The sequence below is a fragment of the Pseudorca crassidens genome, chromosome 3 (genome assembly GCF_039906515.1).
Source record: "Pseudorca crassidens isolate mPseCra1 chromosome 3, mPseCra1.hap1, whole genome shotgun sequence".
Taxonomy (NCBI): domain Eukaryota; kingdom Metazoa; phylum Chordata; class Mammalia; order Artiodactyla; family Delphinidae; genus Pseudorca; species Pseudorca crassidens.
In genome coordinates, this window is record NC_090298.1 from 55,581,092 (window position 1) to 55,594,753 (window position 13,662).

The 13,662-nt window shown below is 44.2% G+C and overlaps 1 protein-coding gene and 1 long non-coding RNA gene across 2 annotated transcripts; one reads left to right on the forward strand and one right to left on the reverse strand.

Moving 5' to 3' along the window:
* Window positions 1-242: 242 nt before the first annotated feature.
* On the forward strand, window positions 243-8,332 carry CCNB1 (cyclin B1). Its single transcript, XM_067730882.1, has 9 exons — window positions 243-408; window positions 1,018-1,188; window positions 1,283-1,453; window positions 4,218-4,400; window positions 5,798-5,956; window positions 6,173-6,409; window positions 6,685-6,825; window positions 7,450-7,560; window positions 8,101-8,332. Exons 1-9 carry the CDS (start codon window positions 388-390, stop codon window positions 8,206-8,208), a joined length of 1,302 nt encoding a protein of 433 aa, XP_067586983.1. The 5' UTR covers window positions 243-387; the 3' UTR covers window positions 8,209-8,332.
* A 3,245-nt stretch (window positions 8,333-11,577) lies between these two features.
* LOC137221359 (uncharacterized) lies at window positions 11,578-13,641 on the reverse strand. The gene is made up of 2 exons (XR_010941976.1): window positions 13,574-13,641; window positions 11,578-12,670 (listed from the first exon to the last, which is right to left on the reverse strand). It is a non-coding gene; the product is annotated as an uncharacterized lncRNA (long non-coding RNA).
* Window positions 13,642-13,662: the final 21 nt, after the last annotated feature.

Genomic DNA, 13,662 nt, shown 5'->3' on the forward strand with positions numbered 1-13,662 from the left:
TAACCATGGCGGCGCACAGCTTCGCCTCTCCAGGTGGGCGGTGATCACCCCTCTCCAGGTGACAACAGTAGCTGCTTGAGGGCGCAGGCGCCGAGCCAGACCACGTGATGGTATGGCCCCACCCCCGCCCGAACTTTTTCGCGGGATCGCCGTGGAAACGCATTCTAGGAGGAACCGGCCGCCGCCAATGGGAAGCGAGCGAGTGCCACGAACAAGCCAATAGGGAGGGAGCGGTGCGGGGTTTAAACCTCAAGCAGGGCCAGATTCCTCCCGGCGTGCTGCGGAGGAACGGCTGCTGGCCTGCGGTGGGTTCAAGGTCCCCGGCTGGTCTGGGGCTCCCGTGCTCTGCTTCTCCCCACTGAGCTGCTGCCTGGTGTAGAGGAAGCCATGGCGCTCCGGATCACCAGGGTGAGCTGCTAGGGACGGTGAACAAACGCGGCTCTCCTGGCTCGCTGCGTCTCCTCTCCCTATCTCGCCTGCTGGAGTTCCCCTGGCAGTAGTGGACCGGGACAGATTTGGGGGGAGGATGGCGGTCGGTGGGCCCCTAAAATGGTGGGAGAGTTTGGGGCGCGGACAGACGGAGAGAGGAAGGTGAGAAAGAAGTGGATGGGGCTTGGATAAAGTGGGGGGGGAGGGGACAGATGGAGGGTAGACGCGAAACCTTTTGTAAATGGTGACGGAGGACCCCTGAGCGAGCTCCCACCAACTGCATAACCCCCTCCCCACAGGAAAGCTTCCTGCAATTAAGGCTTTTTCGATTTCCTTTCAAATGTTAATTCATGGTATTTTAGGTCAGGCGGGCACTGAGCAGGCAATCCCTCAATGGGTGAAAGAACAGGTTCGGGGAGGAATCTGGCTTGTTAACAGCTTTAGCGTAGACCCTGGAACGCAGGTTTCCCCTGGGAACCCATTTACAGTCGGCATTCCTCCTGAGAGCCTCTGTTTTGCCCCCGCTTTAACCGTTGATTTACTCTAACTTGGCCGAGCCAGCTCTCAAAGTGGTCTTGCTTCTTACAGAACACGAAAATTAATGCTGAAAATAAGGCGAAGGTCAGTATGGTAGGCGCAAAGCGAGTGCCTGTGGCCGCTGTTGCAGCCTCTAAGCCCGGGCTAAGGCCAAGAACAGCCCTTGGAGACATCGGTAACAAAGTCAGTGAACAGCCACAGGCCAAATTGCCCCTGAAAAAGGTAACTCTTCCTGATTCAACTACTCTGTAAGAGTCTGCCTTCCAACTGTAACCTGTGATGGAGAAACATTCCATTCTCTCCTTTTCATCCACAGGAAGCAAAAACTTTAGCTGCTGGAAAAGTTATTGCTAAAAAACTACCAAAACCTCTGGAAAAGGCTCCTGTACCTGTGCCGGAGCCCCAGCCGGAGCTGGATCTGGAGCCAGAGCCAGAGCCGGAAACCGAGCCTGTTAAAGAAGAGAAACTTGCCCCTGAGCCTATTTTGGTAAACTTAACTGTAATATTTTAGAGCCTGTTGATTGTTTCTTTTCCCTTCATTTTATTAATGCATGACATAGCATTTGACTAAATAGGAAAAATAGTGACATGTATAGAGTGCTTAGCAGGAGGTAGGCTTTGCTAAGCACTTTACATGCATTAGCTCACATAATCTTACACTCTTAGTGCGCTGGTATTATTACCTCTACTTTTAGATAACGGCATAGAGAAGTATTAAGTATCTTTTCTAGGGTCATATCTCATCAGTGGCACATAATTGGATTCAAACCCAGGCTATCTGGCTTCAGAAACTATGCTTTTAATTGCTTTGTTATACTACCCCTCCTTTGTTTACCGTACTGAGTAGTAGCTGCCTGGACTAAAGATTTTGCTGTCTTTGGGTACAAGCCATCTCTGGCCAGAATTTATTGACTGAAACAGATTGTTCTCTTGAGTCCTTTTTTTTTTTTTTTTTTTTTTTTGCGGTACGCGGGCCTCTCACTGTTGTGGCCTCTCCCTCCCGTTGCGGAGCACAGGCTCCGGACGCGCATGCTCAGCGTCCATGGCTCACGGGCCCAGCCGCTCCGCGGCATGTGGGATCTTCCCGGACCGGGGCACGAACCCGTGTCCCCTGCATCGCATCGGCAGGCGGACTCTCAACCACTGCGCCACCAGGGAAGCCCTTTTTTTTTTACTCCATAATGTGGTCACCAAATAATTAATAATAAATCTGTAACATTGGAATTTATATAAGGATGTAAAGCAGAAAATGGAGCTATTCAGAGAAGGTAAGAAGATGAGTTAACAGCCTCAAAAACCAAGAACATTTTATTAAATATCAGGTATGTAAATGTATCTACTCCTGTGAAGAAAATATACACCATCTAGAAGAGGCTGCTTTCCTGACACTTCAATGAACTGCATTTTTTTTTCTTCAATATTTATTTATTTGGTTGTGCCAGGTCTTAGTTGTGGCTTGCTGGCTCCTTAGTTGCGGTACTTGGGCTCCTTAGTTGTGGCATGCGAACTCTTAGTTGCAGCATGCATGTGGGATCTAGTTCCCTGACCAGCAATGAACTGCATTCTTAAGTTCTAATTTTTAAAACTTCATTAAAGCTGGTTGGGAAAATGATCGGTTAAAGTTATTCAGCCTAGCTTGTCTATGTCTGAGGGAAAGGGATGTGAGGCTATGGCTTTAGTATTGTCCTTCTGGACATATCACAGAAACCTGTAGCATGCGCAGTCTTTAACTGGCCATACCAAAAGACCTGAGCTTTCCGTCAAAGTCCCATACTGATTCTTGCCTTCACTTTCCCACCCTCTTTTTGTTTGTTTTGTTTTGTTTTTGCGGTGCGCAGGCTCAGCGGCCATGGCTCACGGGCCCAGCCGCTCCACGGCACGTGGGATTCTCTCAGACCGGGGCACGAACCCATGTCCCCTGCATCGGCAGGCGGACTCTCAACCACTGCGCCACCAGGGCAGCCCTCCCACGCCCTTTCTTTTAACTGATAACCTTCTCATCCTTCAAAACAGCTCAATCATCAACACCTAAAGCTTTCCCTAACTTTCCCAACCCTACCCTAACTTCCCGCACCTCTAGGATTTCTTCCGAGAATCAATCTCTTTACTTCATTTACTTATTTCTTCTAAATTCAAAGCCCCTTGAGGACACCATAAAGCTAGTGCCTAGCATAGAGCTTAAGAAAGTGCTCAATAGGGCTTACCTGGTGGCACAGTGGTTCAGAGTCCGCCTGCCGATGCAGGGGACACGGGTTCGTGCCCCGGTCCGGGAAGATCCCACATGCCGCGGAGCGGCTGGGCCCGTGAGCCATGGCCACTGAGGCTGTGCGTCCGGAACCTGTGCTCTGGAACCTGTGCTCCACAACGGGAGAGGCCACAACAGTGAGAGGCCCGCGTACTGCAAAAAAAAAAAAAAAAAGGAAGTGCTCAATAAATGTTTGGACAACGGGGGGGTAACTGGAGCTTGAAGAAAATGGTTCATGATAACAAAGTCAGTTAATCCTTAGTAGTTTGGGGGCTTCCCTGGTGGCGCAGTGGTTAAGAATCAGCCTGCCAATGCAGGGGACCCGGGTTCGAGCCCTGGTCTGGGAAGATCCCACATGCCACAGAGCAACTAGGCCCGTGTGCCACAACTACTGAGCCTGCGCTCTAGAACCCGCGAGCCACAACTATTGAACCTGCGTGCCACACTACTGAAGCCCGTGTGCCTAGAGCCCATGCTCTGCAACAAGAGAAGCCACCGCAATGAGAAGCCTGCGCAACTCAATGAAGAGGAGACCCCACTCCCGCAACTAGAGAAAGCCTGCTTGCAGCAACAAAGACCCAACACAGCCAAAAATAAATAAATAAAATCCTTAGTAGTTGGGACAGGACTTGTGTTCTCCTGTGCAGTGGGAAGCAGGCCATGTTACTAAAGACTAACTTGTCATTCACTTGGATTAACTTTACATGACATTGCTAAGCAAATGCGTTACTTATCAGTTTCCTTTGGAGGAAAGTCTAGATGTGAACTTGCTTCCTCTCTGTTTTACCTGTTAGCATTCTGACTCTAAACTGATTCAGTCTAAGTTGGCATTTCATCTTTCATATTACTCACTTCCTGAAGACAAATTGAATAAATTTGTAAAGGTAAATGAATTGTATTTCTGTTCAGCAGATAGTCTCTTGAATTGGTACCAATAATCTGACCTTCATTCCCAGATTGTATGCTCCTCTTTGCTATTATTTCAAAAAGTCCATTCTGTTTCAAGGTTGATACTCCCTCTCCAAGCCCCATGGAAACATCTGGCTGTGCCCCTGCGGAAGAGTATCTGTGCCAGGCTTTCTCTGATGTAATTCTTGCAGTGAATGATGTGGATGCAGAAGATGGAGCGGATCCAAACCTTTGTAGTGAATATGTAAAAGATATCTATGCTTATCTGAGACAACTTGAGGTCAGTAATATGAAACCTTTGTTTTTTCTAAACTGCATCTAGCTTTATTAAAGAGATTTTCCATTAACAGTTCACAACAATTTAAGCAAGATATGAGCAGCATTTCTTAACAGTAGGTTCCACTTTGAAATTCTTCGTGGAAAAATAAAAAGTCCCAAAGTAAGCCAATGTAATTTTTTTTTTTTTGGTGGGGGCGGGGTTGCATGCATGGCTTGTGGGATCTTAGTTCCCTGACCAGGGATTGAACCCCGGGCCTGGCAGTGAAAGTCCTAACCACTGGACGGCCAGGAAATTCCCAACGAAGTCTCTATTTGCCATTTTGAACAGGGAAAATTCAAAGTGAGAGTTGGTACTACCGTGGCTCTTCCTAAAGGGAAGTCCACAGATTGAAAGGTATTTTATATCTATCACAGTTAGGAGTGAGTGAGTCCCAAATTCTGGGTTTAAGGAGCGTAACAGGCAGGAGGTACATGGTAATGGAGAAGATGCTGAAAAACTATAGCCAAAAAAAGGCATTTTGGGTCAGTGTTGCTTATGAGCATGTGATATCAGGGAAATTGTTCTTTGTGTACAAGAGGAGTATACTCAAAAGCTAAAGGTTTTGGTTTTCTTCCATTTCATCCTATTTCTGAAACTTTCTGTTAGTGTCCTTTGCCCTTTTCCCCCCCAAACAAGGAAGCATTCTGTATGTTAACAACATAAGCTATACAGTTACCAAATTTACCCAGTTGCTTGTTTATAACGCGTTGTGTTCTAGTGGCATCATTAACATCCTCAGGCTCTTGCGTGGTTCTTTTGGGCATCTCCATTTTCTACAGGATTGTCCTGGTTCCTTGCCAGGACCAGCCTTCTGCTGTGGATTTCTTTTCTCCCTTGTCTTTAAAGTTTGTGTTCTAACTTTGGAGGAATGGGTTTAGCAGTTGTGTGTGCTGGATTTTGATGGTTGACTTTTGTTACCTGTGGTGTTTGAGGGGTTTAAACCCTGGAGTAGGAGTGGTAGCATATTGGTTCCAGCTAATCTGGAAGGTGCTGCTATATTTTCTACTTCATAAAGCTCAGGCTGTGGGTTTTAGAGTCTTAAGTGAAAAGATCTGAGGTGATAGGTAGTATGGTATCCTTATTTGGGAAGAAGCGGGGAAAGGGTGTGGGCCAGTAGTAGTGATGGTGAATTGGACATAGTAAGATTTGCCAATATGAAAACCTGTCACACTGTCCTGTTTAATGTTTGCTTTCTTTGTTTCTCAGTGGTAGAGCTGTTTGCAGTGACCAAATGAATAACTGAGTTAAGAACATTTTAGAGATTCTAAATGTTCCAGAGCTATTTTGAGGTGACTATTTCTGGTCAGAAATATCATGTGGAGTCTTACTTCTTAGGATAATCAGCATTTCTTTTGCAGGAAGAGCAAGCAGTCAGACCAAAATACCTACTGGGCCGTGAAGTCACTGGAAACATGAGAGCCATCCTAATTGACTGGCTAGTGCAGGTTCAAATGAAATTCAGGTTACTCCAGGAGACCATGTACATGACTGTTTCCATTATTGATCGGTTCATGCAGGTGAGCATAATTCAACAACTGAGGGTTCTCCCTTCCAGGGTCCTAGCTGAGTCATAAGAAACAGACTTTTTCAGCTAAACTCTGTCTTGAGGCATGGGGTGTCATTAATTGAGATTCCGTTGTGAGAGTGTGTCTTTCCCACCACTCCTTCACAATTCTGTGCCTCCTTTTTCAAATATGTATTACTTATTGATCCAGTTGAAATTCCCATTGCAGGATAATTGTGTGCCCAAGAAGATGCTGCAGCTGGTTGGTGTCACTGCCATGTTTATTGCAAGCAAATACGAGGAAATGTACCCTCCAGAAATTGGTGACTTTGCCTTTGTGACTGACAACACCTACACTAAGTACCAAATCAGACAGATGGAAATGAAGATTCTAAGAGCTTTAAATTTTAGTCTGGGTCGCCCTCTACCCCTGCATTTCCTTCGGAGAGCATCTAAGATTGGAGAGGTACAGATTTCTTGAAACCTTTGGTATGGTACATTAGGGAATACTGCTGGCCAATGAGATCTAATTCAAGTGCCTTGTATTTATACCTAACTACATGAGGAAGGGATAAAGATGGTATTTATTTCCAATCAGGCTGTATGTTAATATTATTATTAAAGCCTTTCACGGGCAATTGCATTTGAGAGTTTGTAGGCAAACATCCGTAGTTAGTTATGGGCATGCCAGTTACTGCCAATGCAGAATTCTCTTGACGGAACCTGTGGGTTTTATTCCAGGTTGATGTTGAGCTACATACTTTGGCCAAATATCTGATGGAACTAACTATGTTGGACTACGATATGGTGCACTTTCCTCCTTCTCAGATTGCAGCGGGAGCCTTTTGCTTAGCACTGAAAATTCTTGATAATGGTGAATGGGTAAGCTCTGTCCCACAAACTGAGGTTACCCTGAGCTTTTAAATTATAATATTTACAGCATACAGAACTGTTGTCATTAAAGGACAGTTCAAATTGTTCTTAAATATGGCATCTACTGAGGGAATGATTTAAAATATCTTGTTTGTGATATCTCCATAGAATGCTTCCGTTTCATTGCCTAATCTCATCTATCTAATACCCCTTTGAGAAAGGCAGAGCAGCTGCTACTCCTTACAGATGGAGAAGCTCAAGCAGGTCAAATGACGTACTAGAAGTTCGTTCGTATTCGTTGATTCAACAAGTATTTCTCCTATATGCCGTGTGATACTCTAGGCCCTAGAAATAGAATTATGAATGAGAAAGTCAGCTCCAAAGAACTTGGAGTCTAGCTTTGGGGTGGGCAAGTCAGCAATTACAAAAGTGTAATTAGGTTGGAGCACAGGATCCTAGAGAAGCCATGAAAGAAGGGTATTTGGGGAAGAAGGGGTCTTAAGCTTGTCTTAAATTTTGATTATAATCCGTCATACAGTATCTACTTCCCTACCCTAGTTTTGAATAACATCTAGAAATTTTATGAAAATCATTGGTGATGAGCATTTTCAACATTAACTTTTGTTGTCTTAGACACCAACTCTACAGCATTACCTGTCATACACTGAAGAATCCCTTCTTCTTGTTATGCAACACCTGGCTAAGAATATAATCATAGTGAATCGTGGGCTTACAAAGCATATGGTGAGTCAGTGGTACTGTATGGTGTTGGGAAAAGTGGAAAATCATTTAAGATTTTTTTTTTTAGTAAATTTATTTATTTATTTATGGCTGCGTTGGGTCTTCGTTGCTGCGCTCAGGCTTTCTCTTGTTGCGCTGAGTGGGGGATACTCTTCGTTGCGGTGCGCAGGCTTCTTATTGCGGTGGCTTCTTTCGTCACAGAACACAGGCTTTAGGTGCACGGGCTTTAGTAGTTGTGGCACTCATGCTCAGTAGTTGTGGCTCTCGGGGTCGAGAGCTCAGGCTCAGTAGTTACAGCGCACGGGCTTAGTTGCTCCGCGGCATGTGGGATCTTCTCCGACCAGGGCTCGAACCCTTGTCCCCTGCATTGGCAGGCGGACTCCTAACCACTGTGTCACCAGGGAAGTCCAGTCATTAAGATTTTATGCCTGTAAATTCATAGCTTGCTTTTAAGGAGTTGATTTTTAAGTGTATATGTGTATCGTTGGTTCTTACGATGTTTTCCTCTTTTCCTTCATTAATTACTATGCTTTTCTCTTCCAGACTATCAAGAACAAGTATGCTACGTCTAAGCATGCTAAGATCAGCATTCTAGCACAGCTGAATTCTGCACTAGTTCAAGATTTAGCCAAGGCTGTGGCAAAGGTGTAATTTGTGAACTTTGGAATACTATAAAATCTGCAAATAAAATTGGCACCATGTGCCATCTGTACATATTATATGTTACATTTATTTACTTTTAATAAAGTTGTAGTCCTTTTTACTTAAACCTTAACTCATCTGAATGTGGCTGCTTCCCACAGGTTGTTTTAAAGGTTCAGTGGGGGAATAGTAAAAAAGCTGCTTTCAATTACCTGGGGACCCAATTAATATACACAATTGATTCTTCTTGGTTCTTGTTTTATGTACCTGGCTTTACTTCAAATAAATTACTAAGCTCTTGAGGGCATTTACAGTCCTTACTTACTTTATGTCATACTGTATGTAAGCCCAGTCATCTTAAGAGAATTGGCTGCCTAGTTCTATGTAAGGAAAAGTACCACCTCATTCCCAATTCCCCCGATTTCTATTTCCTCTGGTGGTTGCTGCTATAATTCTAAGTAATCTACTTGTACCACTTTCTTACATTATCAACTTAAACTAGTATCAGCTTTTTCACTTGGAAAAATAAGAATTTTAATTTATATTCAAAACCTAGTTTGCCTTTTCTTTATTGGTTAAGAAAATAAAACAATCCTGAAAACAAATAAGTATCTAAAAACGTTTATTTACCCACCCCCTCTTACTCTCCTACGTCTCAATCCCATCCACCTGAAGGATATCAGGAGTTTGGGATGTAGCCAGTCATGCCTTCTATGAATATAGACCTGCATGTAAATTATTATAGTGGGGGTATTAAAAAAATGAGATCATTCTATATACTTAGCAATTCTTTCAACATGGACAAGCCTTACCTGTATTTGGGCATTAGAGTCCATAGTATGGATATACTATAATGTAATTAACTATTCCCCTGTTCAGATTGCTTTTTGTCTTTGCTCCTACAGACAGTGCTGTTTAAATGTCATTATATCCCATGCCTTTCTTTATGTACCCTGGGTTCTCCAAAGAGTGTGTTCTAAGTTCTGGCAGGTACAGCCAGCTGACTTTCTCAGTGTCATCAGCAATAAATGTACAAAAGTTCTGGTTTTCTCTGCATCCTTGCCAGAACTGAAGGTAATCATTCTCTTTAATTTCTGTGAGTTTGGCAAAAAATATCCTATTTTGTTTGCTGTTTTAATTTATACTTCTTATGAGTAGTTGAATCAATTTTTGTTGTCCGCTTATTTATCAATTTGTAAGGCTTTCTCAGTTTGTCGTTTGCCCTAAATCTGTTTATGCTATATCTTTTGCCATGCAGACACTTTAAATTTTTATATTGTCAAAACTATTTTTTCTGTAGTTGCTTTTGGATTTTTGATGTTAAGGTCAACATCATCCCCAAACCATTACCATCTCTTAAATTTCTAAATTTTTCCTGCTTAGGTCTACAAACCCTCAGTAAACCTTTTTTTTTTTTTTTTTTTGCGGTACGCGGGCCTCTCACTTTTGTGGCCTCTCCCGTTGTGGAGCACAAGCTCCAGACGCACAGGCTCAGCGGCCATGGCTCACGCACCTAGCCGCTCCGCAGCATGTGGGATCTTCGCGGACCGGGGCACGAACCCGTGTCCCCTGCATCGGTAGGCGGACTCCCAACCACTGCGCCACCAGGGAAGCCCAGTAAACTTTTGGTATGTTGTATGAGATAGGATTCTTAACTTCCAGATGGATACCATTTGTGCCAGCCAGTACTATATGTTTAAAATCTTCCTTGTACAATTGAAACATCAGTTTTTATTGTTCCCTGATCTACTTGTTTCTTCCTGTGATTAATATAGTTTTACATTAAGTTTATCTGGTATGATGAGGCTACCACTGTTTCCCAAATATGTGGGGGCAATTTCAAACACATGAACCTTAAAATTATGTCCAGTTATTGAAAAGCTCCTTTGAGATTTTGACTGTATATTATATACGTATATATAGAATGTTATGTACTAGCTCTGGATAGACTGATATTGTCTTCCCATCCAGAAGCATTTTTCTCCATCCAAGACTTGTTGCATGCCTTTCATTGCAATGTTAGAATTTAATTATGTAATTGGCTGTACTTTTCTTGTCAAGTTTATTTTTGGGTTTATGCTTTTTTTTGTCACTATTGTGAATAGGCCCTATTTCCCACTTATTTATTTATTTTTTTTCGTTTTGCGGTACGCGGGCCTCTCACCGCTGTGGCCTCATTGCGAAGCACAGGCTCCGGACGCGCAGGCCCAGTGGCCATGGCCCACGGGTCCAGCTGCTCTGCGGCATGCGGGATCCTGCCGGACCGGGGCACAAACCCACGTCCCCCGCATCGGCAGGCGGACCCCCAACCACTGCGCCACCAGGGAAGCCCCCACTTCTATTTTTTATTGCTAGTTGTAATTTTGTTACCCAGTTGACATCGATGTTCTTGATTTTAGTGCTTTTCTAGGCCTTAAATCCCCAAATTTTATTTTTTCAACGGTATGATATATATATATATATATTTAATGCAGAGGGACTGCCTTTTAATTTATTTATTTTTGCTGTGTTGGGTCTTCATTTCTGTGCGACGGCTTTCTCTAGTTGCGGCAAGCGGGGGCCACTCACTATCGCAGCCTCTCTTGTTGCGGAGCACAGGCTCCACATCTGCAGGCTCAGTAGTTGTGGCTCATGGGCCTAGTTGCTCCGTGGCATGTGGGATCTTCCCAGACCAGGGCTCGAACTGAATATCTGGTTATTTTGTGATCCTTTTTGATCTGGAGATTATTTTACTGCTTATTTTCTAAGTAGTTTATTTATTTTTGCTGCATTGGGTCTTCGTTGCTGAGCGCGGGCTTTCTCTAGTTGTGGCCAGCGGGGGCTTCTCATTGCGGTGGCTTCTCGTTGCAGAGCACGGGCTCTAGGTGCACGGGCTTCAGTAGTTGCGGCACGTGGGCTCAATAGTTGTGGCACACGGGCTCAGTTTCTCCACGGCATGTGGGATCTTCCCGGACTAGGGATTGAACCCGTGTCCCCAGCATTGGCAGGCAGATTCTTAACCACTGCGCCACCAGGGAAGTCCCAGTTTATTTTTTTTGTCAGACATCTATATGTTGGTAATTTTTTATTTCATTGGAAATAAGGTCTGTAAAAAGCCTTTCAAAACTTTTCTATGTGGATAAGTACTTCATTGACTTATGTAAATATTCCATGGATTTTATTTCCTAATGGGAAACAAAGTTTTAGTGATTTACGTAGGCAAATATTAAGGCTACAGAGAAAAAAAAACTGTATGGCGGTCATATACACACGTGTGTGCAATTGTGTACATAAATTCCTATTTTTAAGAGCCATTTCAAAGTAAATCTCAGGTGTCAATATAACGTCCCCTTAAATACTTCCATCATGCATCTATGTCCTAAGAATTAAGACCCTTAATTTTGATTTCGACCATTTTTAAAATCTTTATTGAATTTGTTACAATACTGCTTCTGTTTTACGTTTTGGTTTTTTTGGCCATGAGGCATGTCGTATCTTAGCTCCCTGACCAGGGATCGAACCTGCACCCACTGCATTGGAAGGCGAAGTCTTAACCACTGGACCACCAGGGAAGTCCCCACAATCTTTTTATCACACTAAGAAAGTTAACAACTCCATATGTAATATACAGTACATAATCAAATTTCCACAATCATTCCAAAAATGTCTTACATTTTTCGAATCCAGAGCTCCAAGTTTCATTTCTTTTTCCATACAGAACAATTGCCCTGCTTTATTTATTTATTTATTTATTTATTTATTTATTTATTTTTGGCTGCATTGGGTCTTTGTTGCTGAGCGTGGGCTTCTCCTTGCAGTGGCTTCTCTTGTTGCAGAGCATGGGCTGTAGGCATGCAGGCTTCGGTAGTTGTGGCACATGGACTCAGTTGTGGTTCACAGGCTCTAGAGCACAGGCTCAGTAGTTGTGGCGCACGGGTTTAGTTGCTCCGCGGCATGTGGGATCTTCCAGACCAGGGCTCAAACCCGTGTCCCCTGCACTGGCAGGCAGGAAGATTCTTAACCACTGTGCCACCAGGGAAGTCCCAATTGCCCTGCTTTTTAACATGAATTGTCTAGGCCATTTTTCTTGTAGAATGTCCTTCATTCCAGATTTGTTGTCTGATTGTTTCTTCATAGTTAAGTTCAGGTTATGCATTTTGGCAAGAATATCGGTGATTTGCACAACTTATGCATCACTGGAGTCACGTATCATATTGTTAAACACTACTGGTGATACCACATTTGATCATCTGGGTAAGGTGGTAACCACCAGATGAGTTTTGATGTAAAGGTGCTGTTCTCTTTTTAGTTTTAACGTTGATTAACGATACTTGCTTTGAGTAGTCTTATCTCACTGGGAATGGGATGATGGTAATTATCTAATTTATCATCCATTCTGTATTATTGGACATTGATTCCGATGCATGCTCAGATTGGAGAACCACTGCATAGTCTTCATCCCAAATTTGGCCTGTGGACACCTGATAGGCAACTGCTTAAAAGGATGAGATTGATGTGAGATATTGGAAAACATCCCGATAAAAGCAGTTAAGTGCAAAAAGAATAGGGTCACTTTTTTTGTAAAGAAAAAAGGAAGCAAAATGTTCTTCCAGGAATTTGGCAGTAGGAGTGGTGAACCGGACATTTTACATCCGACCGTGCCTTTGAATCTTTTACCAGGAGCTGAATTACTTTGATAATAGGAAGAAAGGGGAGAATTGTGTGAACAAGTATAACCCAGGGGCAACTCGCTAAAGAAGGGAATGCTCGGCTCTGTTGTTCAGAGGCCCGAGCTGCTTGTGCTTGTGCAGCAAAGACTGTCCCTCTTACACAGCTGACCATAGTGAAAAACTACAAACCAGTCAGGCATTTATGTCCTGCGTTGCCCGGTCACTGCTCAGCCAAGAAAGCTCAACTGTAATCTGCCCGATCATCAAACTGACACTTGGGGGCACCCAACTCTGTTACGAGTGCGAATCTTACTGACAGCTGAATTTCAAACTGGAAGTCTGCATTGCCTCGTGGGGAGGAAGTGGGTATCTCTGAACTTGGGCCACTCTTCTCCGCCAAATGAGGGGCCTGGACTTAATGAGCTCAGAGCAAAAGTCTACCTAACCCTCCAATGTTTATCTCTGCCAGCCTGCCGGGCACAGCCATCTTCCAAGGCCGCGGATGGAAGGGGAGTGCTAAGGTGGGTCAGTAACGGCTATCCCAGCTCCAAGGCTGAAAGACCTGTGATGTCGGGGTTCTCCCCTCTAGGCCGCGGTGCCAGGAGCCAGGGAGTGCCCCCGAACGGCTGCTGCATATAGCCCTTAGCCCAGCACTCGACAGAGCTGACGCTAAATCAGAATGCTTCCAACTTTCACTAGTGGTTTGTAACGGTTTTAACTAGTACCTGGCCCAGGCATGGTAAAAGAAGGGACAGCAACCAGCAGAGACCGGGGCGGAAAGGGCGTGCCCTGCGGCGGAACGGGCGGGGCGGCG